The sequence below is a fragment of the Procambarus clarkii genome, chromosome 10, assembly GCF_040958095.1.
Source record: "Procambarus clarkii isolate CNS0578487 chromosome 10, FALCON_Pclarkii_2.0, whole genome shotgun sequence".
NCBI classification, from domain to species: domain Eukaryota; kingdom Metazoa; phylum Arthropoda; class Malacostraca; order Decapoda; family Cambaridae; genus Procambarus; species Procambarus clarkii.
The window spans coordinates 45280935-45306166 of record NC_091159.1 but is presented as its reverse complement, the minus strand read 5'-3'; the positions used below and the strand labels follow the sequence as shown (position 1 = coordinate 45306166).

The following is a 25232-nucleotide window of genomic DNA, read 5'->3' as shown; positions in this document are numbered from 1 at the left end:
TGGTGGTGGTGGTGGTGGTGGTGGTGGTGATGGTGGTGGTGGTGGTGGTGGTTGTGGTGGTAGTGGTGGTGGTTGTGGTGGTGGTGGTGGTGGTGGTGGTGGTTGTGGTGGTGGTTGTGGTGGTTGTCGTGGTGGTGGTGGTTGTGGTGGTGGTGGTTGTGGTGGTGGTGGTTGTGGTGGTACTGGTGGTGGTGGTGGTTGTGGTGGTGGTGGTTGTGGTGGTGGTGGTTGTGGTGGTTGTGGGGTGGTGGTGGTGGTGGTGGTGGTTGTGGTGGTGGTGGTGGTGGTGGTGGTGGTTGTTGTGGTGGTGGTGGTGGTGGTGGTAGTGGTGGTAGTGGTGATGGTGGTGGTGGTGGTGGTGGTTGTGGTGGTGGTGGTGGTGGTTGTTGTGGTGGTAGTGGTGGTAGTGGTGGTGGTTGTGGTGGTTGTGGTGGTGGTAGTGGTGGTGGTTGTGGTGGTTGTGGTGGTGGTGGTTGTGGTGGTTGTGGTGGTGGTGGTGGTGGTGGTGGTGGTGGTGGTAGTGGTGATGGTGGTGGTGGTGGTGGTGGTTGTGGTAGTGGTGGTGGTGGTGGTGGTGGTGGTTGTTGTGGTGGTAGTGGTGGTAGTGGTGATGGTGGTGGTGGTGGTGGTGGTTGTGGTGGTGGTTGTGGTGGTTGTAGTGGTGGTGGTGTTCCTGGTGGTTGTGGTGGTGGTTGTGGTGGTAGTGGTGTTCCTGGTGGTGGTGGTGGTGGTTGTGGTGGTGGTGGTGGTGGTGGTGGTGGTGGTGATGGTTGTGGTGGTGGTGGTGGTGGTTGTTGTGGTGGTAGTGGTGGTATTGGTGGTGGTGGTGGTGGTGGTTGTGGTGGTGGTGGTGGTGGTTGTGGTGGTGGTTGTGGTGGTGGTGGTGTTCCTGGTGGTTGTGGTGGTGGTTGTGGTGGTGTTCCTGGTGGTGGTGGTGGTGGTTGTGGTGGTGGTGATGGTGGTGGTGGTTGTGGTGGTGGTGGTGGTGGTGGTGGTGGTGGTGGTGATGGTGGTGGTGGTGGTGGTGGTTGTGGTGGTTGTGGTGGTGGTTGTGGTGGTGGTGGTGGTGGTGGTGGTGGTGGTTGTGGTGGTGGTTGTGGTGGTTGTGGTGGTGGTGGTGGTGGTGGTGGTGGTTGTGGTGGTGGTTGTGGTGGTTGTGGTGGTGGTGGTGGTTGTGGTGGTGGTGGTGGTGGTGGTTGTGGTGGTACTGGTGCTGGTGGTGGTTGTGGTGGTGGTGGTTGTGGTGGTGGTGGTTGTGGTGGTTGTGGGGTGGTGGTGGTGGTGGTTGTGGTGGTGGTGGTGGTTGTGGTGGTGGTGGTTGTGGTGGTGGTGGTTGTGGTGGTGGTGGTGGTTGTGGTGGTGGTGGTTGTGGTGGTGGTTCTTGTGGTAGTAGTGGTGATGGTGGTGATGGTGGTGGTGGTTGTGGTGGTTGTGGTGGTGGTGGTGGTGGTGGTGGTTGTTGTTGTGGTGGTAGTGGTGGTGGTGGTGATGGTGGTGGTGGTGGTGGTTGTTGTGGTGGTGGTGGTGGTGGTGGTGGTGGTGGTGGTGATTGTTGTGGTGGTAGTGGTGATGGTGGTGATGGTGGTGGTGGTTGTGGTGGTTGTGGTGGTGGTGGTGGTGGTGGTGGTAGTGGTGGTAGTGGTGATGGTGGTGGTGGTGGTTGTGGTGGTGGTGGTGGTGGTGGTGGTGGTGGTGGTTGTTGTGGTGGTAGTGGTGGTAGTGGTGATGGTGGTGGTGGTGGTGGTGGTTGTGGTGGTTGTGGTGGTTGTGGTGGTGGTGGTGTTCCTGGTGGTTGTGGTGGTGGTTGTGGTGGTGGTGGTGTTCCTGGTGGTGGTGGTGGTGGTTGTGGTGGTGGTGGTGGTGGTGGTGGTGGTGATGGTTGTGGTGGTGGTGGTGGTGGTTGTTGTGGTGGTAGTGGTGGTATTGGTGGTGGTGGTGGTGGTGGTTGTGGTGGTGGTGGTGGTGGTGGTGGTGGTGGTTGTGGTGATGGTGGTGGTGGTGGTGGTGGTTGTGGTGGTGGTTGTGGTGGTGGTGGTGTTGGTGGTGTTGGTGGTGGTGGTGGTTGTGGTGGTAGTGGTGGTGGTGGTGCTGGTGGTGCTACTCTTGATGCTGTTATTAATGCTACAACAACAACTACACAACCACCACCTCTGGTAGTTCAACTACTTACACAACAACTATTACAACCACCACAACAGCTACTATTGCACTACCCTTTCTGTTATAACCAAATACACTACCAATCCCACTATAACCAATCACTCACAATATAACCAAACACACTACCAATCCCACTATAACCAATCACTCACAATATAACCAAACACACTACCAATCCCACTATAACCAATCACTCACAATATAACCAAACACACTACCAATCCCACTATAACCAATCACTCACAATATAACCAAACACACTACCAATCCCACTATAACCAATCACTCACAATATAACCAAACACACTATCAATCCTCCTATAACCAATCACAAATTAAACTGAGACTCACACTATAATCAGCTATACTCCTAACACAATAACAATTACACTACCACTACGAATATACCCTATTACAACAATTACCCCCCCCCCACCCCACATAACACTAGGGGATAAATAGGGGCCAGACTGTCACAGCCAGAGACAAAGGAACCCTAACAATATTGACCCCTTTTCTTCTATCTTCAGAACAGCATTTCTTCCCCTTATTGCTCAGAGAAGCCGTTGATTGGTTCACCGTTAACCAATCACCACTCTGGCATCTCATGACGTCACTGTGACGTAAGCATCTCCTGGCAGCCAGTCACCATAGGCCCTGGAAGACTATTTTAAGAACAGCAGAACAATAACCATTAGATGAATAACACAGAACAATGAATCATTACAATATGTCATTATATTTGTAATTGACGTAAGGAATTATTCATTGATGATGGGGGACTCATTCATTGATGATGGGGTACTCATTCATTGATAATGGGGGACTCATTCATTGATGATGGGGGACTCATTCATTGATGATGGGGGACTCATTCATTGATGATGGGGGACTCATTCATTGATGATGGGGGACTCATTCATTGATGATGGGGGGACTCATTCATTGATGTATGGTGTTGTTTATGTGAGTATTTGGAGGGAATGTTTTATGAAATAGTATAGAAAAAGGGGTATGGAAGAGGGGGAACTGGGGGGTGGCACCCCTGGTCAATACTACAAGGTCATTGTGCCTGGTGTTGGCACCGTGCCACCTGGCAGGCTGGGAGGGGGCGTGGGAGAGGGGGGGAGAGTGGGGGTAGAGAGGAGAAGGAGGGGAGGAGACAGAGAGAGAGAGAGAGAGAGAGGGAGCGGAAGAGAGAGCGCTTGTCGCAACGTGTCACTCATTCTGTGAGGAACCATGCGTCTATTTGAACGGTATTATGCAGCGTCACTCATCCTGTGAGTGAACACAACGCCATAGGGGAGTGCAGAACTGGGCAGCGTCACTCATCCTATGAGTGGACACACCACCATAGGGAAGGGCAGAACTGGGCAGCGTCACTCATCCTGTGAGTGAACACACCGCCACAGGGAAGGGCAGAACTGTCCAGCGTCACTCATCCTGTGAGTGGACACACCACCATAGGGAAGAGCAGAACTGGGCAGCGTCACTCATCCTGTGAGTGAACACACCACCATAGGGAAGGGCAGAACTGTCCAGCGTCACTCATCCTGTGAGTGAACACACCACCATAGGGAAGGGCAGAACTGTCCAGCGTCACTCATCCTGTGAGTGAACACACCGCCATAGCAACATGTTCAACACCCGCTGGGTTGTTCACCCTGTGTAACTTAAGCACCTACACGTTTTTGTCTCAAGTGAACAGACTCAAACAAGCGATTAACCTTCACCAGCTCGTTAACTTACGTTATCTTGCGGGTGTAAAATTGTATGTAGCTTTCAGAAACAATATCAACATTTAACTAAAAGTGTTTTCTAACCCATTGTGGGATATATATCGATCTAGTTACATTTCCAGCGTCTCCAAGATGGCCACAATCTCTCACGTAGTGGTCAATGCTCTCACGTAGTGGTCAATGCTCTCACGTAGTGGTCAATGCTCTCAGGTGGTGGTCAAGGCTCTCAGGTGGAGGTCAAGGCTCTCAGGTGGTGGTCAAGGCTCTCAGGTGGTGGTCAAGGCTCTCAGGTAGTGGTCAAGGCTCTCAGGTAGTGGTCAAGGCTCTCAAGTAGTGGTTAAGGCTCTCAAGTAGTGGTCAAGGCTCTCAGATAGTGGTCAAAGCTCTCATATAGTGGTCAATGCTCTCAGGTAGTGGTCAAGGCTCTCAGATAGTGGTCAAAGCTCTCATATAGTGGTCAAAGCTCTCATATAGTGGTCAATGCTCTCAGGTAGTGGTCAAGGCTCTCAGGTAGTGGTCAAGGCTCTCAGGAAGTGGTCAAGGCGGCGGCCATCACTTGCAACCTAAGATTCTCTAGCTCAACTGTTGTTTCAATCCACAATCACCACCGGTATCTCCTCCTTTTCGTCCCAAATTATTGAGTTGTTCAGGTGGAACTGCATTGTACCAGCGTCCGGGTCCACTGTCGTCTATCCTCTAATACCTTGTCACGGTCTTGCTGTCCCCCTGCTGCTTCCTCTAACTTGTAGGAACGACTCTGGGATGAGGTATTCAAGAGGTGTCCCCTGCAGCGCCTTCGACAGCCACTAGGATCAGCTGTTGGTTCATTTGCACGAGTTTCAACGCGAGAGAGACAATCTCCAGAAACCTGATCACCTTCGATGATTGGTTAGTATCTGTTTACAGCTCTCTTGATTTCAGCGACGGTATCGCTTTTCTGAATGCTTTTTTTTTTCTTCTCGGGGGCATTGTGGTGTGGGTTGTGTATCAGTGGAGATCAGTGCCGGTTTTGTGTGTGTGTTGCTAGGTATCTTAATGTCATTACAGTGGCAGTTAGCGCTGCTTGTGTTCGACGGTCCAGTTATTAATCTCTGGGTTTTTCTTCATTTTCGTTTTAAATGACGTTATTATCAATTATGGTATACTCCAGCGCTGCATATCTCTGTCTCTGTCTCTGTCTCTCTCTGTCTCTGTCTCTGTCTCTGTCTCTCTCTCTCTCTCTCTCTCTCTCTCTCTCTCTCTCTCTCTCTCTCTCTCTCTCTCTCTCTCTCTCTCTCTCTCCCATACATGTAATGGAAAAGCAGGCTTGAATGACTGAAAATGGTTGAGACAGAAATACAGTTCTCCTGACAGAGAGGAAATAGAGGGTCCATGTCTCAGAACAAACATCAAAGAGACGAAGAATGATAACTGGGGTCCTCACTGGCTCAGTCCTGAGCTCCTTGACGTATCTTATGAATAACGTTCATCTAACATGTTGACCAGACCACACACTAGAAGTTGAAGGGACGACGACGTTTCGGTCCGTCCTGGACCATTCTCAAGTCATCATCTAACATGTCAAGTCTTGTCAAGACATGTCAAGACTCAGGAGTCTTAAGAACTGACTACATTAGAACATAAACATAATGAATGGACTGATGGTTGCAAGAATTCAATCCCAGTAAGTGTAAAGAAATATAAATTTTGACCAGAAGGGCAGTAGAGCAGAGCAGGTATCGAGTTATAGGAATCGGAATGTAAGGTGATTGTGATTTACAATCTTAAATGCCTTATTAAAAGATGGCAAAGACGAGGTCCATTAATTAAAAGATGAATATACACTCATTCTAAATACTGAACACTTAATATGCCTTTTAAAATTACCTGACCTAATGTATATATGTATGTATGTATGTATGTATGTATGTATGTACTCACCTATTTGTACTTGCTGGATCGAGCATTGGCTCTTGGATCCTGCCTTTCCAGCCATCGGTTGTTTACAGCAATGACTCCTGTCCCATTTCCCTATCATACCTAATTTTAAAAGTATGAATAGAGCTTGCTTCCACAACCTGTTCCCCATACATATGTATGTATGTATGTATGTATGTATGTATGTATGTATGTATGTATGTATGTATGTATGTATGTATGTATGTATGTATGTATGTATGTACGTATGTATGTATGACCATATATCCAAAGCTAGCAATCTCTGAATGATAGCATAGAGCACTTACCACCATCTTGATATCGTCTTCCCTACACACACACGATCTTTATCTCTGTGATATCCTCACTTCTGCGGCAGTTCCTCTGATCCCCCGAGGACCCCCTCTCAGACCCCACAGACACCCCCCTCCCCCCCCTCAGAACCAGGATTTAGCAGACTATGATGGCCTTTGCTGCTCCGAGACCCTGAGACATACATACATACATACATACATACATACATACATACATACATACATACATACATACATACATACATACATACATACATACAGACGGACATAGGCGAGTTTATATTCATATATTCAATAGGAGGAAGAGATAAACGCATAAAAGCAGGATAAACAAGGCTGAGAATGTCGGAAGACACACACACACACACACACACACACACACACACACACACACACACACACACACACACACACACACACACACACACACACACACACACACACATTAACTCTCAGAAAGTTCACGCAATTTCGCTTCACAACGCAATAACTCCGTTAACAGCGATCCAATTACCTGGACGTGGGAGAGAACAGGTGTTCCGGCCTAGTTGTGCATGCGGGAAGGTTGAGCTGCAGCTCATGGGTCCCGCATCTCGACCTTCAATCGAATAGTGGATCAGGATCCAGAGCCCGTAGGACATTATAGTACGACACATGCAGGAGATAACTAGAGGACGTGCAAGATATCTGCAAGATATCTTATAAGTGAATCCTTAAGTGTAAATGTCCTCCAAACTACGATAACAATTGGGTAATGAATTCAATCTATGCCAACAGGAGGTCTCTCTCTCTCTCTCACTCTCTCTCTCTCTCTCTCTCTCTCTCTCTCTCTCTCTCTCTCTCTCTCTCTCTCTCTCTCTCTCTCTCTCTCTCTCTCTCTCTCTCTCTCTCTCTGGAGGAGGAGGGAGATCAGCACCCCTCTGTGGGCCAAGATGAGATGCTCTAGTATGTCTCTGAGTGCTGGTCCACACACCTGACTCTACACAGGTATACACAGCCTCCTTAAATGCCATTGCTTGTGGGCAACTATTTGGTTAAACGTTCCAAAAATGAACTCTTGCTGCCAAAGGATGTTCCAAGTTTTGTGTGATTAATTCTGAATAGAGACACGATCAAAAGCAAAAAAAATACCGAATTCAAACATCCCTTAGCCTAGTATATAGTATATATATATATATATATATATATATATATATATATATATATATATATATATATGTGTACTATATTAGGCTGATATGCCTAAGCTAGGCATATCAGCCTAATATAGGCTGATATGCACTATCTTAGGCAAATAATATGCCTAAGATAGTGCATATTAGTTGCAGGATTGCTTGGACAGTTTAGATAAGGTTAGGCTGGATTGGGTTGGGTTAGGTTAGGTTAGGTTAGGTTAGATTAGGTTAGGTTGGATTAGGTTAGGCTGGGCTTAATTCTTCAGTTTCTTTTCCATTTTTGGTTAAGCCATTTGCGCTAATTCGACAACACAAAACGTACATTCGTATTTGAAATGGAATAGCCAAGGATGCAGAGATATAAATCCACACAAAATGGAATCCGAACCGATGACACAAATTTGTAAAGCTTCTGATTCATAAAATATCTGTGTAAATTCCAGCTTGGGTTTCAGGCTGCAGATTTATGGAAAAGCTTTCCAGGTTATACAAAAGACGTCTGGAAGCGTTAGATGGAAGACTCCAGGAAGGCAGGAGGTAGCTGGAAGCTCTCATGAGCCCGAGGTGGCAGCTGGAAGCTCTCATGAGCCAGAGGTGGCAGCTGGAAGCTCACATGAGCCAGAGGAGGCAGCTGGAAGCTCTCATGAGCCAGAGGTGGCAGCTGGAAGCTCACATGAGCCAGAGGTGGCAGCTGGAAGCTCACATGAGCCAGAGGTGGCAGCTGGAAGCTCACATGAGCCAGAGGTGGCAGCTGGAAGCTCTCATGAGCCAGAGGTGACAGCTGGAAGCTCTCATGAGCCAGTGGTGGCAGCTGGAAGCTCTCATGAGCCAGAGGTGGCAGCTGGAAGCTCACATGAGCCAGAGGTGACAGCTGGAAGCTCACATGAGCCAGAGGTGGCAGCTGGAAGCTCTCATGAGCCAGAGGTGACAGCTGGAAGCTCTCATGAGCCAGAGGTGGCAGCTGGAAGCTCTCATGAGCCAGAGGTGGCAGCTGGAAGCTCACATGAGCCAGAGGTGGCAGCTGGAAGCTCTCATGAGCCAGAGGTGGCAGCTGGAAGCTCACATGAGCCAGAGGTGGCAGCTGGAAGCTCACATGAGCCAGAGGTGGCAGCTGGAAGCTCTCATGAGCCAGAGGTGACAGCTGGAAGCTCTCATGAGCCAGAGGTGGCAGCTGGAAGCTCTCATGAGCCAGAGGTGGCAGCTGGAAGCTCACATGAGCCAGAGGTGGCAGCTGGAAGCTCACATGAGCCAGAGGTGGCAGCTGGAAGCTCTCATGAGCCAGAGGTGACAGCTGGAAGCTCTCATGAGCCAGAGGTGGCAGCTGGAAGCTCTCATGAGCCAGAGGTGGCAGCTGGAAGCTCACATGAGCCAGAGGTGGCAGCTGGAAGCTCACATGAGCCAGAGGTGGCAGCTGGAAGCTCACATGAGCCAGAGGTGACAGCTGGAAGCTCTCATGAGCCAGAGGTGGCAGCTGGAAGCTCACATGAGCCAGAGGTGGCAGCTGGAAGCTCTCATGAGCCAGAGGTGGCAGCTGGAAGCTCTCATGAGCCAGAGGTGGCAGCTGGAAGCTCACATGAGCCAGAGGTGGCAGCTGGAAGCTCACATGAGCCAGAGGTGGCAGCTGGAAGCTCACATGAGCCAGAGGTGGCAGCTGGAAGCTCACATGAGCCAGAGGTGGCAGCTGGAAGCTCTCATGAGCCAGAGGTGACAGTTGGAAGCTCACATGAACCAGAGGTGACAGCTGGAAGCTCACATGAGCCAGAGGTGGCAGCTGGAAGCTCTCATGAGCCAGAGGAGGCAGCTGGAAGCTCACATGGGCCAGAGGTGGAGGCTATAGAGGCTCACTCTTACATAAACACAAAATAGGTTTATACAATTAACACAATAACAGTCCTTCATGGGGTTTGTAAAGGAGGAAGAGGGGTGAGGGGAGGCTGAGGTAAATTGTCCGAAGAATTAATGACACAAATAAGTAAACAATGATCTTCTTAACTACCGAGAACATATACGACACGCATAGAAACTTTAAGACATCTGAATTATTGGGACCGTCTCAAAGTTCTCAATATGTCCTCTTTGGAAAGGAGACGAGAAATATATCAATTATACGTGGAAGATACATGAAGGCCAGGTCCTAAATTAGCACAGTAGAATAACAACATGCTGAAGCGAAAGGTACGAAAGGAAATGCAGAATAGAACTAGTGAAGAGTAGAGGTGACATAGGTACAATCAGAGAGCACTGTCTGACCATCAGAGGTCCACAGCTGTTCAACATCCTCCCAGCAAGCACTGCAAATATGTGTTGCATCCAGCTTGGAAGAAGGTGGATGCATTCAAGAGGCACTTGAACAAGTTCTTCCCAGAAGTGCCGGACCAACCAGGCTGTAGTGGATATGTGGGCCTGCGGGCCGCTCCAAGCAACAGCCTGGTGGACCAAGTTATCACAAGTCGAGCCTGGCCTCAGGCCGGACTCGCAGAGTAGAAGGACTCCCGGAACACTCTTCAGGTGTATTCCAGGTACTGAGGTAATTCTGAATAAATATTTAGGTCATGCAAAGGGCTCGAACTTGTGCATCTGAGCACCTCAGGTACACACACTAACAACTGGATCTCAATGGGCTCAAATGATCTCGACCAGAATTAGTACTTGACTCACAAAGTTTAAAAAGCCCCATCCGATGAACACTGGCCTTTACCTAACCACTTACACGAAACCTGTACATCTTTTGTCACATATGGCGGCTTTGTTGATATTTATTAAACAACTAATTAACTCCGAAGCTCTACGAGGTAGTTTATAACTATAATAACTCTGGGGGGGGGGGGTTGTTACGATTCGATAATCGTAAACAGCTCGATAAATAACAGCAAAGCGGCCATGATCGTGGAAAGATATAAAGGTTTCGCAATTAGCGCAAGGCTGATCATCAACCAGCTCGGATTGTTGATACTAATGACCCCCCAGATAATTAGTGCAGTCAATAATTGGGTGGTTGGGGTGAGTCAGAGCTCCCTGGGTGACCTTAAACTACCTGGAATGAACATCTTTAAAAGTTCATTTTTGTACTAAATTAGAGAATTAGAGGGTCCCCTTGCTGGGGTCGCCGGAAGGAAGGGGGGGGGGGTGCTGGGGTCACTTGTAGGGGGGGGAGGGAGGGGGGGTGCTGGGGCTGGGGTCACATGAGGGGGGGAGGGGGGGAGGCGGTGGGGTCACTATCACGGTACTGGAACGAAGAAAAAGCAGCAAGGGGGTCCACACCACATCTCGCCATAAATTATGCATTTCAGGCATGAATCTCTTGGAGAAAGGGGGAGTGAGTGAGAGAGAGAAATGAGATAGAATGAAAAGAAAGACGAAGTGGAGGAAGAAGAATAATAGGAGTGTGTGTAGTGGATGTTTGGGATGAAGGAGCGAAGATATACCGAAAAGTGAGTTTTATGCTTACAGCATTTTGTTAATTAATGTTTCTTGGGCTGGACCCGTGTGGTTACTGAAATGAATGATAGTTCATTTTGCTTTATTCCTCAGCAAAGGAGCTATAAAGTTTTTTTGGGCGTCACGAGACGCGTCTAACATGAAATCAATGCGTCGTGTGGGACGTCTAGTCACAGGACAATGCCTCGTTTTGCGTGCAGTCAAATATGTAGCAATACGTACTATGGTGCGGAGAGGAGAGTCACAACACACTTTGTCTGTCTGTCTGTCTGTCTATGTCTCTCTCTCTGTTTCTCTCTCTCTGTCTCTGTCTTTTTTTGTTTTGTTTGTTAAGTAAGACTAGGGTTTATAAGGGCTGTCAGGTGAGGTACCAAGTGTAACTGCAAGCAAGAGCTGTTATCTTACCTCAGCTCATCTTAAGCCTGCTCCTATATTTTATTTTAACTCCAAGTGACCATCATATGAGGATTGTTGATTCGATAATCCAGTTGCCAGTTGCTCTGGATAATCAATTCGAATGAGCCAGTTGCTCTCTTTCTCTCACACTCTCTCACTCTCACTCTCACTCTCACTCTCACTCTCACTCTCACTCTCACTCTCAACCCATAAAGACACACAGGGAGAAAGCCAAAATGTTATCAAATACTTTCCACCCAAATTTTAGGCATTATGGTAATTTATGGAGGAAAGACTTTTAATTGTCATTAGTCTAATGGCCTTGTTCTGTTTTCCACCGCCACCACTTTTCCCCGGGCCTCCCCCCCAGCACACACATATCCACCAGCACGCACACACGCGCGAGCACACACACACACACACACACACACACACACGCGAGCACACACACACGCGCGAGCACGCACACACACGCGCGAGCACACACACACACACACACGCGAGCACACACAAAGTTTGAGTGAGTTACAGCATTTTGTTAGGGGGCCTCGTAGCCTGGTGGATAGCGCGCAGGATTCGTAATTCTGTGGCGTGGGTTCGATTCCCGCACGAGGCAGAAACAAATGGGCAAAGTTTCTCTCACCCTGAATGCCCCTGTTACCTAGCAATAAATAGGTACCTGGGAGTTAGTCAGCTGTCACGGGCTGCTTCCTGTGTGTGTGTGTGTGTGTGTGTGTGTGTGTGTGGTGTGGGGAAAAAAAAAATAGTAGTTAGTAAACAGTTGATTGACAGTTGAGAGGCGGGCCGAAAGAGCAGAGCTCAACCCCCGTAAAAACACAACTAGTAAACACGACTAGTAAACGCACACACGCGCGAGCACACACACACACGCGCGAGCACACACACACACGCGCGAGCACACACACGCGCGAGCACACACACACACGCGCGAGCACACACACACACGCGCGAGCACACACACACGCGCGAGCACACACACGCATAGGGTTATTGAACTCGAGGAGGGATACCGAAACCAAAAGGTTAGCATACCGAAAGGGAAACTATGAGGGGATAAGAAAATTCCTAACAGATATAGCATGGGAAACAGAGCTCAGGGGAAAGACGGCCCAAGATATGATGGATTACATCACGCAGAAGTGCAAGGACGCAGCAAACAAGTTTGTCCCAGTCCAAAAGGAAAACAGAGAAATGAAGATGAGAAACCCATGGTTTAATCAAAGATGTAGGCTAGCTAAGCAGCAAAGTAAAAGGGCATGGAGAAACTATAGGAATAACAGGACACTGGAGAGCAGAGAAAGATACCAGAATGCCAGGAATGAATATGTCAGGATGAGAAGAGAGGCAGAAAGACAATACGAAAATGACATCGCAAGCAAGGCAAAGACTCAGCCTAAATTGTTGCATAGCCACATCAGGAGAAAAACAACAGTAAAGGAACAGGTTATGAGATTAAGGATAGGGGCAGAAGGATTCACTACAAATGACAAGGAAGTGTGTGAGGAATTGAATAAGAAATTCCAGGAGGTCTTCACCTTAGAACAAGGAGAAATTCCAGAGGTAAGTGAGGGAATAGCTAACCAGGAACCACTGGAAGAGTTTGAGATTACCAGTGGGGAAGTAAGGAAGTGTTTACTAGAGTTGGACGTGACGAAGGCTATAGGCCCAGATGGAATCTCCCCTTGGGTTCTAAAGGAAGGAGCAAGAGAACTGAGCCTACCACTCTCCATAGTGTATAACAAATCACTGGCAACAGGGGAACTGCCAGATATTTGGAAAGCAGCTAACGTAGTCCCGATATACAAGAAAGGGGATAGACAGGAGGCACTGAACTACAGGCCAGTGTCCCTAACCTGCATACCATGCAAGCTGATGGAGAAGATTGTGCGAAAAAAACTAGTGGAGCATCTGGAGCGAAGGAACTTTGTAACACAGCATCAACATGGGTTCAGGGATGGCAGGTCCTGCCTCACAGGGTTACTTGAATTCTACGACCAGGCAACAAAAATAAGGCAAGAAAGAGAAGGGTGGGCAGACTGCATATTTTTGGATTGTCAGAAAGCCTTTGATACAGTGCCACACAAGAGGCTAGTGCGAAAGTTGGAGATGCAGGCTGGAGTGAGAGGGAAGGTACTCCGGTGGATAGAGGAATACCTAAGCAACAGGAGACAACGAGTCTGTGTGAGGGGTGAGGTCTCAGATTGGCGAGACGTCACAAGTGGAGTCCCGCAGGGGTCAGTCCTTGGACCTATACTGTTTCTGGTATATGTAAATGATCTCCCAGAGGGTATAGATTCGTTCCTCTCAATGTTTGCCGACGATGCAAAAATTATGAGGAGGATTGAAACAGAGGATGATAGTAGGAGGCTACAAGATGACCTGGATAGACTGAGTGAATGGTCCAACAAATGGCTGTTGAAGTTCAACCCGAGTAAATGCAAAGTAATGAAACTAGGCAGTGGAAACAGGAGGCCAGGCACAGGATACAGAATAGGAGATGAAGTACTTAATGAAACAGACAGAGAGAAAGATCTAGGAGTTGATATCACACCAAACCTGTCTCCTGAAGCCCACATAAAGAGAATAACGTCTGCGGCATATGCGAGGCTGGCTAACATCAGAACGGCGTTCAGGAACCTGTGTAAGGAATCATTCAGAATCTTGTACACCACATATGTAAGACCAATCCTGGAGTATGCGGCCCCAGCATGGAGCCCGTACCTTGTCAAGCACAAGACGAAGCTGGAAAAAGTCCAAAGGTATGCTACTAGACTAGTCCCAGAACTAAGAGGCATGAGTTATGAGGAAAGGCTGCGGGAAATGCACCTCACGACACTGGAAGACAGAAGAGTAAGGGGGGACATGATCACAACCTACAAAATCCTCAGGGGAATCGACCGGGTAAACAAGGATGAACTTTTCAACACTGGTGGGACGCGAACAAGGGGACACAGGTGGAAGCTGAGTACCCAAATGAGCCACAGAGACGTTAGAAAGAACTTTTTCAGTGTCAGAGTAGTTAGCAAATGGAATGCATTAGGAAGTGATGTGGTGGAGGCTGACTCCATTCACAGTTTCAAATGTAGATATGATAGAGCCCAATAGGCTCAGGAATCTGTACACCAGTTGATTGACGGTTGAGAGGCGGGACCAAAGAGCCAGAGCTCAACCCCCGCAAGCACAATTAGGTGAGTACAATTAGGTGAGTACACACGCGCGAGCACACACACACACGCGCGAGCACACACACACACGCGCGAGCACACACACACACACGCGCGAGCACACACACACACACACACGCGCGAGCACACACACACACGCGCGAGCACACACACGCGCGAGCACACACACACACACGCGCGAGCACACACACACACACGCGCGAGCACACACACACACACGCGCGAGCACACACACGCGCGAGCACACACACACACGCGCGAGCACACACACACGCGCGAGCACACACACACACACACACACACACGCGAGCACACACACACGCGCGAGCACACACACACACGCGCGAGCACACACACGCGCGAACACACACACACACACACGCGAGCACACACACACGCGCTAGCACACACACACACGCGCGAGCACACACGCGAGCACACACACACACGCGCGAGCACACACACACACGCGCGAGCACACACACACGCGCGAACACACACACACACACACACGCGAGCACACACACACGCGCTAGCACACACACACACGCGCTAGCACACACACACACGCGCGAGCACACACAGAGAACCAGGAACGAGTATGTCAGTGTGAGAAGAGCAGCTGAGAAAAGGTATGAAAATGATATAGCTAATAAAGCCAAGACCGAACTCAAGCTACTACACAGCCACATCAGGAGGAAGACAACAGTGAAGGAACAGGTGATGAAACTTAGGGTGGGCGAGGACAGGTACACAGAGAATGACAAAGAGGTGTGTGAAGAACTCAACAAAAGGTTCCAGGAGGTCTTTACAATAGAACAGGGAGATGTCGCGGCGCTAGAAGAGGTGGCAGCAAACCAGGTGACCTTGGATAGGTTCGAAATTACAAGAGATGAGGTCAAAAAGCACCTATTGGAGCTGGATGTGAGAAAAGCTGTTGGGCCGGATGGAATCTCGCCATGGGTATTGAAAGAGTGTGCAGGAGCACTTTGCCTACCACTGTCCATAGTGTATAGTAGGTCACTGGAAACGGGGGACCTACCAGAAATATGGAAGACTGCTAATGTAGTACCAATATACAAAAAGGGTGACAGACAAGAGGCACTGAACTACAGGCCAGTGTCCTTAACTTGTATACCATGCAAGGTGATGGAGAAGATTGTGAGAAAAAACCTAGTAACACATCTGGAGAGAAGAGACTTCGTGACAACCCATCAACATTGGTTCAGGGAGGGTAAATCTTGCCTTACAGGATTGATAGAATTCTACGATCAGGTGACAAAGATTAAACAAGAAAGAGAAGGGTGGGCGGACTGCATTTTTTTGGACTGTCGGAAAGCCTTTGACACAGTACCCCATAAAAGGTTGATGCATAAGCTGGAGAAACAGGCAGGAGTAACTGGTAGGGCGCTCCAGTGGATAAGGGAGTACCTAAACAATAGGAAGCAGAGAGTTACAGTGAGGGGTGAGACCTCAGACTGGCGTGAAGTCACCAGTGGAGTCCCACAGGGCTCTGTACTTGGACCTATCCTGTTTCTGATATACGTAAATGATCTCCCAGAGGGAATAGACTCATTCCTCTCAATGTTTGCTGACGACGCCAAAATTATGAGAAGGATTAAGACAGAGGAGGACAGCTTGAGGCTTCAAGAAGACCTGGACAAGCTGCAGGAATGGTCGAACAAATGGCTGTTAGAGTTTAATCCAAGCAAATGTAATGTAATGAAGATAGCGGTAGGAAGCAGGAGACCAGATACAAGGTATCACTTGGGAGATGAAATACTTCAAGAGTTCGAGAGAGAGAAAGACCTGGGGGTTGATATCACGCCAGACCTGTCCCCTGAAGCTCATATCAAGAGGATAACAACAGCAGCATATGCCAGGTTGGCTAACATAAGAACGGCCTTTAGAAACTTGTGTAAGGAATCTTTCAGAACATTATATACCACATATATCAGACCAATCCTGGAGTATGCGGCACCAGCATGGAGTCCATATCTAGTCAAGGATAAGACTAAACTGGAAAAGGTCCAAAGATTTGCCACCAGACTAGTACCCGAGCTGAGAGGTATGAGCTACGAGGAGAGACTACGGGAATTAAACCTCACTTCGCTGGAAGACAGAAGAGTTAGGGGGGACATGATCACCACATTCAAGATTCACAAGGGAATTGATAGGGTAGATAAAGACAGGCTATTTAACACAAGGGGCACACGCACAAGGGGACACAGGTGGAAACTGAGCGCCCAAATGAGCCACAGAGATATTAGAAAGAACTTTTTTAGTGTCAGAGTGGTTGACAAATGGAATGCATTAGGAAGTGATGTGGTGGAGGCTGACTCCATACACAGTTTCAAGTGTAGATATGATAGAGCCCAATAGGCTCACGAATCTGTACATCTGTTGATTGACGGTTGAGAGGCGGGACCAAAGAGCCAGAGCTCAACCCCCGCAAGCACAACTAGGTGAGTACACACACGCGCGAGCACACACACACACGCGCGAGCACACACACACACACACACACACACACACACACAAACACACACATTGTGTTTAATTGTAGTGTGTTTAGAGTTTTGAGCTGGCTCTTAGAGTGTAACCCGAGCAAATGTAATATAATAATGATAGGTGTAGAGAGCAGAAGGCCACATATACAAGGTACCATTTGGGAGATGAAATTCTTCAAGAGTCAGAGAGAGAGACTTGGGGGTTGATATCACGCCAGACCTGTCTCCTGCAGCCCATATCAAGAGGATAACATCAGCGGCATACGCCAGGCTGGTCAACATAAGAACGGCCTTTAGAAACTTGTGTAAGGAATCATTCAGAACCTTGTATACTACATATGTCAGACCAACACTGGAATACGTAGCGCCAGCATGGAGTCCATATCTCATCAAGCATAAGACTAAATTGGAGAAAGTTCAGAGGTTTGCCACCAAACTTGTGCCCGAACTGAGGGGCATGAGGTACGAGGAGAGACTACGGGAATTAAACCTCGGGTCGATGGAAGACAGAAGTGTTAGGGGGGACATGATCACCACATACAAGATTCTCAAAGGAATGTATAGGGTAGGAAAAAAAGAGTTTATTTAACACCAGGGGCACGCTCACTAGGGGACACAGGTGGAAATTGAGTGCCCAAATGAGCCATAGAGACATTATAAAAAAATTTTTGTGTCAAAGAAGTTAATTAATAAATGGAATGCATTAGGCAGTGATGGGGTGGAGGCTGATTCCATACAGTCTCCACACTCAGTACACAGGCAGTTGAGAGGCGGGCCGAAAGAGCCAGAGCTCAACCCCCCACAAGCACAACTAGGTGAATAATAGGTGAACACAGTTTCAAATATAGATATGATAGAGCCCAATAGGCTCAGGAACCTGTACACCTGATGATTGACGGTGGAGAAGCGGGACCAAAGAGCCAGAGCTCAACCCCCCCACAAGCACAACTAGGTGAGTACACGTGTTCTCTTTCTTCCCTCCCTACAGCATATATCAATCACCTGTCCCTCCCTCTCTCCCTTCCTCTCTCCCACTCTCCCTCTCTCCCTCCCTCCCACTCTCCCACGCAAATTACTCTCCCTTCACCCCCTCTCCCACAAACGTCTCCTACCCCCCCCCGTTCCTTCAGGGTCCCTGCAAGGTACAACACACGCTGCGTCACTCACCATTATCTTCACTGCATCATTGGAAAGAGGTGAACTGCCGGACGGATAGAAAACGCCCGGTATGATGCTACTCTCCAAGATCAAGGTGAAGGAGAGGAGAGAGATGGATGCTGGAGGCTGAGATGAACCACGGGTATGTAGGGAGAAAGCTTTAGCAGTGGATGCTGTGAGTACTGTGAGCTCATATATACAGCTGACAGTCGGACAGGCGGAGCCCAGTAGCTCAATCTCGACCTAGCAAACTTTCCCATTTCTTTTCCTTTTCAATGATACATCTTCCATCTCCTTTTCCATCCTTCTTTTCTTACCTTTTTGTCGCCCCTATTTCATGTCTCTCTCCCCTTCCATCCCCTCCCACTCCTCTTCCCCTCCATGTCCCTCCCCCTGACACTCCCCTCCCAAAGCGCTCCCCCCTCCCATGCCTCTCTCCCCCAACGTGTCAAAAGTCGATTAATTGACCAAAGTGTCGCCATCAATCCATCGCCTGGTGGATAAGGTGAAGGTGTTTAACTGTGATGGAGAGTGGTGGATAGTGTGATGGAGAGTGGTGGAGATTGTGGTGAGGGAGGAGGCGATAGTGTGATGGAGAGTGGTGGAGATTGTGGTGAGGGAGGAGGCTATAGTGTGATGGAGAGTGGTGGAGATTGGGGTGATGGAGGAGGCTATAGTGTGGTGGAGAGTGGTGGAGATTGGGGTGATGGAGGAAGCTATAGTGTGATGGAGAGTGGTGGAGATTGTGGTGAGGGAGGAGAGAATAGTGTGATGGAGAGTGGTGGAGATTGTGGTGAGGGAGGAGAGAATAGTGTGATGGAGAGTGGTGGAGATTGTGGTGAGGGAGGAGGGTATAGTGTGATGGAGAGTGGTGGAGATTGTGGTGAGGGAGGAGGCTATAGTGTGATGGAGAGTGGTGGAGATTGGGGTGATGGAGGAGGGTATAGTGTGATGGAGAGTGGTGGAGATCAGAGTGGTCGTGAAAGGAGGATGAAGGATACAGAGTGATGGAGAACGTGAGGGAGAACGAAGAGGGAGGAGAGACAGAGATCAACAAGACCAGAGTAAAAAAAAAAAGAAGAACGAACAGAAAAAGTCACAGAAAAATGATAAAAAATTAAAGAAAATTAAAATTTTTATTGTTTTAACTAAATTATGGTTCTTGAATTTTCCCCAGATTTTCCAGAGCCTTGACCTGAGTCTCTCCTGTTCCACCCTCTCTCTCCTGTTCCATCCTGTCTCCTGTCCCACCCTCTCTCCTGTTCCATCCTGTCTCCTGTCCCACCCTCTCTCCTGTTCCATCCTCTCTCTCCTGTTCCACCCTCTCTCCTGTTCCATCCTCTCTCCTGTTCCATCCTCTCTCCTGTTCCACCCTCTCTCATGTTCCACCCTCTCTCCTGTTCCATCCTGTCTCCTGTTCCACCCTCTCTCCTGTCCCACCCTCTCTCCTGTTCCATCCTCTCTCCTGTTCCATCCTCTCTCCTGTTCCACCCTCTCTCCTGTTCCACCCTCTCTCCTGTTCCATCCTCTCTCCTGTTCCATCCTGTCTCCTGTTCCACCCTCTCTCCTGTTCCACCCTCTCTCTTCTGTTCCATCCTGTCTCCTGTTCCACCCTCTCTCCTGTCCCACCCTCTCTCCTGTTCCACCCTCTCTCCTGTTCCATCCTCTCTCCTGTTCCACCCTCTCTCCTGTTCCATCCTCTCTCCTGTTCCATCCTGTCTCCTGTTCCACCCTCTCTCCTGTTCCACCCTCTCTCCTGTTCCATCCTGTCTCCTGTTCCACCCTCTCTCCTGTCCCACCCTGTCTCCTGTTCCATCCTGTCTCCTGTCCCACCCTCTCTCCTGTTCCACCCTCTCTCCTGTTCCACCCTCTCTCCTGTTCCATCCTGTCTCCTGTTCCACCCTCTCTCCTGTCCCACCCTCTCTCTCCTGTCCGACCCTCTCTCCTGTCTCACCCTCTCTCTCCTGTCCCACCCTCTCTCCTGTCCCACCCTCTCTCCTGTCCCACCCTCTCTCCTGTTCCACCCTCTCTCTCCTGTTCCATCCTGTCTCCTGTTCCACCCTCTCTCCTGTCCCACCCTCTCTCTCGTGTCCCACCCTCTCTCTCCTGTCCCACCCTCTCTCCTGTCCCACCCTCTCTCTCCTGTCCCACCCTCTCTCCTGTCCCACCCTCTCTCTCCTGTCCCACCCTCTCTCCTGTCCCACCCTCTCTCTCCTGTCCCACCCTCTCTCTCCTGTTCCACCCTCTCTCTCCTGTTCCATCCTGTCTCCTGTTCCATCCTGTCTCCTGTCCCACCCTCTCTCCTGTTCCACCCTCTCTCCTGTTCCATCCTGTCTCCTGTTCCATCCTGTCTCCTGTCCCACCCTCTCTCCTGTTCCACCCTCTCTCCTGTCCCACCCTCTTTCCTGTTCCACCCTCTCTCCTGTTCCATCCTGTCTCCTGTTCCACCCTCTCTCCTGTTCCATCCTGTCTCCTGTTCCATCCTGTCTCCTGTCCCACCCTCTCTCCTGTTCCACCCTCTCTCCTGTCCCACCCTCTTTCCTGTTCCACCCTCTCTCCTGTTCCATCCTGTCTCCAGTTCCACCCTCTCTCCTGTTCCATCCTCTCTCCTGTTCCACCCTCTCTCCTGTTCCATCCTCTCTCCTGTTCCATCCTCTCTCCTGTTCCACCCTCTCTCCTGTTCCACCCTCTCTCCTGTTCCACCCTCTCTCCTGTTCCACCCTCTCTCCTGTTCCATCCTCTCTCCTGTTCCACCCTCTCTCCTGTTCCATCCTCTCTCCTGTTCCATCCTCTCTCCTGTTCCACCCTCTCTCCTGTTCCACCCTCTCTCCTGTTCCACCCTCTCTCCTGTTCCACCCTCTCTCCTGTTCCATCCTCTCTCCTGTTCCACCCTCTCTCCTGTTCCACCCTCTCTCCTGTTCCACCCTCTCTCCTGTTCCACCCTCTCTCCTGTTCCGTCCTCTCTCCTGTTCCACCCTCTCTCCTGTTCCACCCTCTCTCCTGTTCCATCCTGTCTCCTGTTCCATCCTGTCTCCTGTCCCACCCTCTCTCCTGTTCCACCCTCTCTCCTGTTCCACCCTCTCTCCTGTTCCATCCTGTCTCCTGTTCCATCCTGTCTCCTGTCCCACCCTCTCTCCTGTTCCACCCTCTCTCCTGTTCCATTCTCTCTCCTGTTCCACCCTCTCTCCTGTTCCATCCTGTCTCCTGTTCCATCCTGTCTCCTGTCCCACCCTCTCTCCTGTTCCACCCTCTCTCCTGTTCCATCCTCTCTCCTGTTCCATCCTCTCTCCTGTTCCATCCTCTCTCCTGTTCCACCCTCTCTCCTGTTCCACCCTCTCTCCTGTTCCACCCTCTCTCCTGTTCCACCCTCTCTCCTGTTCCACCCTCTCTCCTGTTCCATCCTCTCTCCTGTTCCATTCTTACTCCGTCACGAAATCCAAGAATGAAATAAATTAATCTCTCTCTCTCTCCTACACTCTCCCCTCTCCCTCCCCCCCCCTCGCGTGTCTGAGGAGGGGGGCGGGCGCCGCTCCCCCCCCCCTCGCGTGTCTGAGGAGGGGGGAGGGGGGCGCCGCTCCCCGTCATATCTGGATGGTTGAGGAAGGTCGAGCATATTATTATTGGTATAGTGACGATATGTGGGTTGGGAGAGGTGGAGGAGGGGTGGGTGTGTTGGTGGTGGGGGGTGGGGAGGGGGGAGTTGGTTGGGTGGGAGGGGGTGGGGGGGGGATGTTGGTGGGGGGTGGGTGTTGGTGGTGGGGATGTTGGTGGGGGGGGGATAGGTGGGAGGGGGGGGGGGGTGTTGATGGGGGTGTTTTGTATTCACCTAATTGTGCTTGCGGGGGGGGGTTGAGCTCTTCTCTTTCGGCCCGCCTCTCTACTGTCAATCAATCAACTTTTTTTTTTCACACACACACACACACAAAACATCACCAGGAAGCAGCACGTCCCAGCTGACTAACTCCCAGGTACCTATTTACTGCTAGGTAACTAGGGCATCAGGGTGGAAGGAAACGGCCCATTTGTTTTCCGCCATTGCCTGGGATCGAACCCGAACCCCTAGGATGACGAGTCCCAAGCGCTGTCCACTCAGCCACAGCCCCTTCCCCTGTGTGTGTGACTGTGTCTATTAGTGGGTGTGAGTGTGTAAGTCATTATGAAATCTGTTGAATTTCAGTTGAGAAGGTATGGCTTCCTTACCACTGGCTTAACCCAAGTGGAACTTGTCCCCTTATCCAGGCTTGTAACAGGTGATCCACAAACTGGCTTAACCCACGCTGGCTTGCCTCTCCAAGCCATGCTTATAACACATGCTTTGGAAACTCCTCATTGACCGACTGCCTTGGTTTTGCCGTGTCTGCTAATTACAGCTTAAGTGGATAAACAAACTGACCCACTCATCCGGTTATAAGCTGGTGACGGATGGTCCACGGCGCAGGGTGGTGGCTGACTGATGCGTCACTAACTGCCATACGACTAACAAACCGGTTTAAGGGACAGTGTGAGAAAGATTCATCCCTCCAGTCTGTTGATGTAGAAATGATTCATAGGCTCGTGGGAATCCTGTTTGTTTCTTGTAACGACATAGTCACCGGTTAGCACCTAAAAACCGGTTCGAGAGAGAGAGAGAGAGAGAGAGAGAGAGAGAGAGAGAGAGAGAGAGAGAGAGAGAGAGAGAGAGAGAGAGAGAGAGAGAGAGAGAGAGAGAGAGAGAGAGCGAGAGAGAGAGAGAGAGAGAGAGAGAGAGAGAGAGAGAGAGAGAGAGAGAGAGAGAGAGAGAGAGAGAGAGAGAGAGAGAGAGAGAGAGAGAGAGAGAGAGAGAGAGAGAGAGAGAATTGTTGGCTTTAAGGCACTTGGAGCTGCACCAATTACTCTCAACTGGACCCGAAATGCCTACAAGGGGTCAAGACAGAGGTAACTAGTTGAGCTGCTCCAAAGAACAGACTCATCATATGTACTGAAACCGCGTGATCTACTAATTACATCAGGTAATATGAGCCAGCTGCCCTCCACACCCCAGCAGTGATAGAGAAAACATGCACTCACTTGAACATTATATTGTAGAATGTCCCATATTGACTGACTTTCGCCCTCCTGGGCTGAGGTATGTTGAACTCTGTAACTACTATATGAATACTGGAACACTTGATGATATATTGGACTTGTACCCAAGACTGACCATGTAATGTATCAATAAGACAATGTATATATGTGATGTAATTATATAACCTGAGCTTGTAAAAGCATCTTAACCACCTTCAGTGATTAAGTGCTTAATGACACACTAGTTAGTCTTACCCTCTCAGAGTAGGAGAGCCATAAATGTATGTGTATGTATATGTGTGTATATATGTGTGTATGTATGTATATATTGGTGTATACTGGCAGCAGGTTTTCATTTATACATGTTTCACTGAATATGACTACATATTCTGTATTAATTATTTTCTTGTTTAGGGCTTCTATCCCTCTGACTGGTGCTCTTGCATCTGGGTTTAATTGGAAGAACAGTTCTCCAAAGGTCATCTTCGTTCGAGAACAAAGATGACCTTTGAAGAAAGTATATGTGGAAGCTGATCAAAATTACATTTCACCTTTGGAAATGCACATTAATGACACTATGTAAAAGACACATCGACCACTTTATGTAGGGCAGACGTAACTCTGTGTATCGATGTATTTATGTCTGTAGGTTAGATCTGCATTTTAGAAGCACTACAATCACCTTCTGTGGTTGATTGTTCAATAAATCCCTGGGGCCAGATTCACGAAAGTACTTACGCAAGCTCTTACGAACCTATACATCTTTTCTCAATCTTTGACGGCTTTGTATCCAATCATCAAACAGTCAATGAGCTCCGAAGCACCAGGAGGCTGTTTATAACAATAAAAACTGTTGAATGGGAAGTTTTCATGCTTGTAAACTGTTTAATAAATGTAACCAAAGCCGTCAAAGATTGAGGAAAGATGTACACGTTCCTAAGTACTTGCTTAAGTGCTTTCGTGAATCTGGCCCCTGAACTATATGTTTAAAGATCTCTCACCCTGTCCATGGAGGACAGAAGAAAATGTATATATATGCTAGTTAGCATTGTAAATGTATGGCCACGTCTGTGGTAGATAATAATAATGATAAAAATAAACCCTAGCTGGCTATCTTATCTTGAGATGATTTCGGGGCTTTAGTGTCCCCGCGGCCCGGTCCTCGACCAGGCCTCCACCCCCAGGAAGCAGCTCGTGACAGCTGACTAACTCCCAGGCACCTATTTACTGCTAGGTAACAGGGGCATTCAGGGTGAAAGAAACTTTGCCCATTTGTTTCTGCCTCGTGCGGGAATCGAACCCGCGCCACAGAATTACGAGTCCTGCGCCCTATCCACCAGGCCACGAGGCCCCTGGTCTCGTGGCCACCCTCCACACCCCAGCCACGCCTAAGTTTTATCAGAGATAAGTTTTTATCTAAACTTCTCACTGAACTCTAATGCTCATATATCTATATGACCCGGTGGTTCAAATGTTCAATACTTGTTCAGTCTCATAACTAGGCGTTCCACGTGTTCAGTTGAGCTTGTTCAGTCCTGCCTAACTTTATGAACACAATTTACAAGAAAGCAAACCAATTCCCAATTATTATTTGTTATTAATTTGGCGAGCATCCAATTTTCGCTGACCCAATTTGAATTTGATTCACGTTTAAACATATTTCTTTTTATTTCCCACGATGGTCACTCCCGGTCACTTCTGAGTGACGGATGAGAGTTTGGGAGGCGTGTCCATGTATCTGAGTGGCGGAGGGTGTTGTGTGTTGCCATATTCCTGAGTGGCAAGGTCTTGTAAATACAGCTGTAGAAGTCATCAAACAGGGCAAGCCGGTGGCGGGAGGTGGGAAAGTAAGTGACAGGAAGGTGGGAAAGTAGGTGACGGGAGGTGGGAAAGCAGGTGACGGGAGGTGGGAAAGTAAGTGACAGGAAGTGTGAAAGTAGGTGACGGGAGGTGGGAAAGTAGGTGACGGGAGGTGGGAAAGCAGGTGACGGGAAGGGGAAGGTGAGATAGAAGACCCGTCACAGTACTAGACAAGAAAGTAGTACTGACCAAAGACGTGATAGAACAACCTGATGGAACTGGCCATAGCAACCTGAATGATACCAGATACAATGTCACCCTATATACAGGGGAACTAAGTGAGCCTTTCACCCTAGGTACTGAAGGAATAAACACA

At 49.1% G+C, this 25232-nt stretch overlaps 1 protein-coding gene and 1 non-coding gene across 2 annotated transcripts; one reads left to right on the top strand and one right to left on the bottom strand.

Annotated features, from left to right (window-relative positions):
* Window positions 1-5527: 5527 nt before the first annotated feature.
* On the top strand, window positions 5528-9171 carry LOC138363345 (mucin-22-like). The gene is made up of 2 exons (XM_069322373.1): window positions 5528-5562; window positions 7749-9171. Exons 1-2 carry the CDS (start codon window positions 5528-5530, stop codon window positions 9169-9171), a joined length of 1458 nt encoding a protein of 485 aa, XP_069178474.1.
* A 15164-nt stretch (window positions 9172-24335) lies between these two features.
* Window positions 24336-24406, bottom strand: TRNAT-CGU (transfer RNA threonine (anticodon CGU)). Its single transcript has one exon. It is a non-coding gene; the product is annotated as a tRNA-Thr (tRNA).
* Between the last annotated feature and the right edge of the window lie 826 nt (window positions 24407-25232).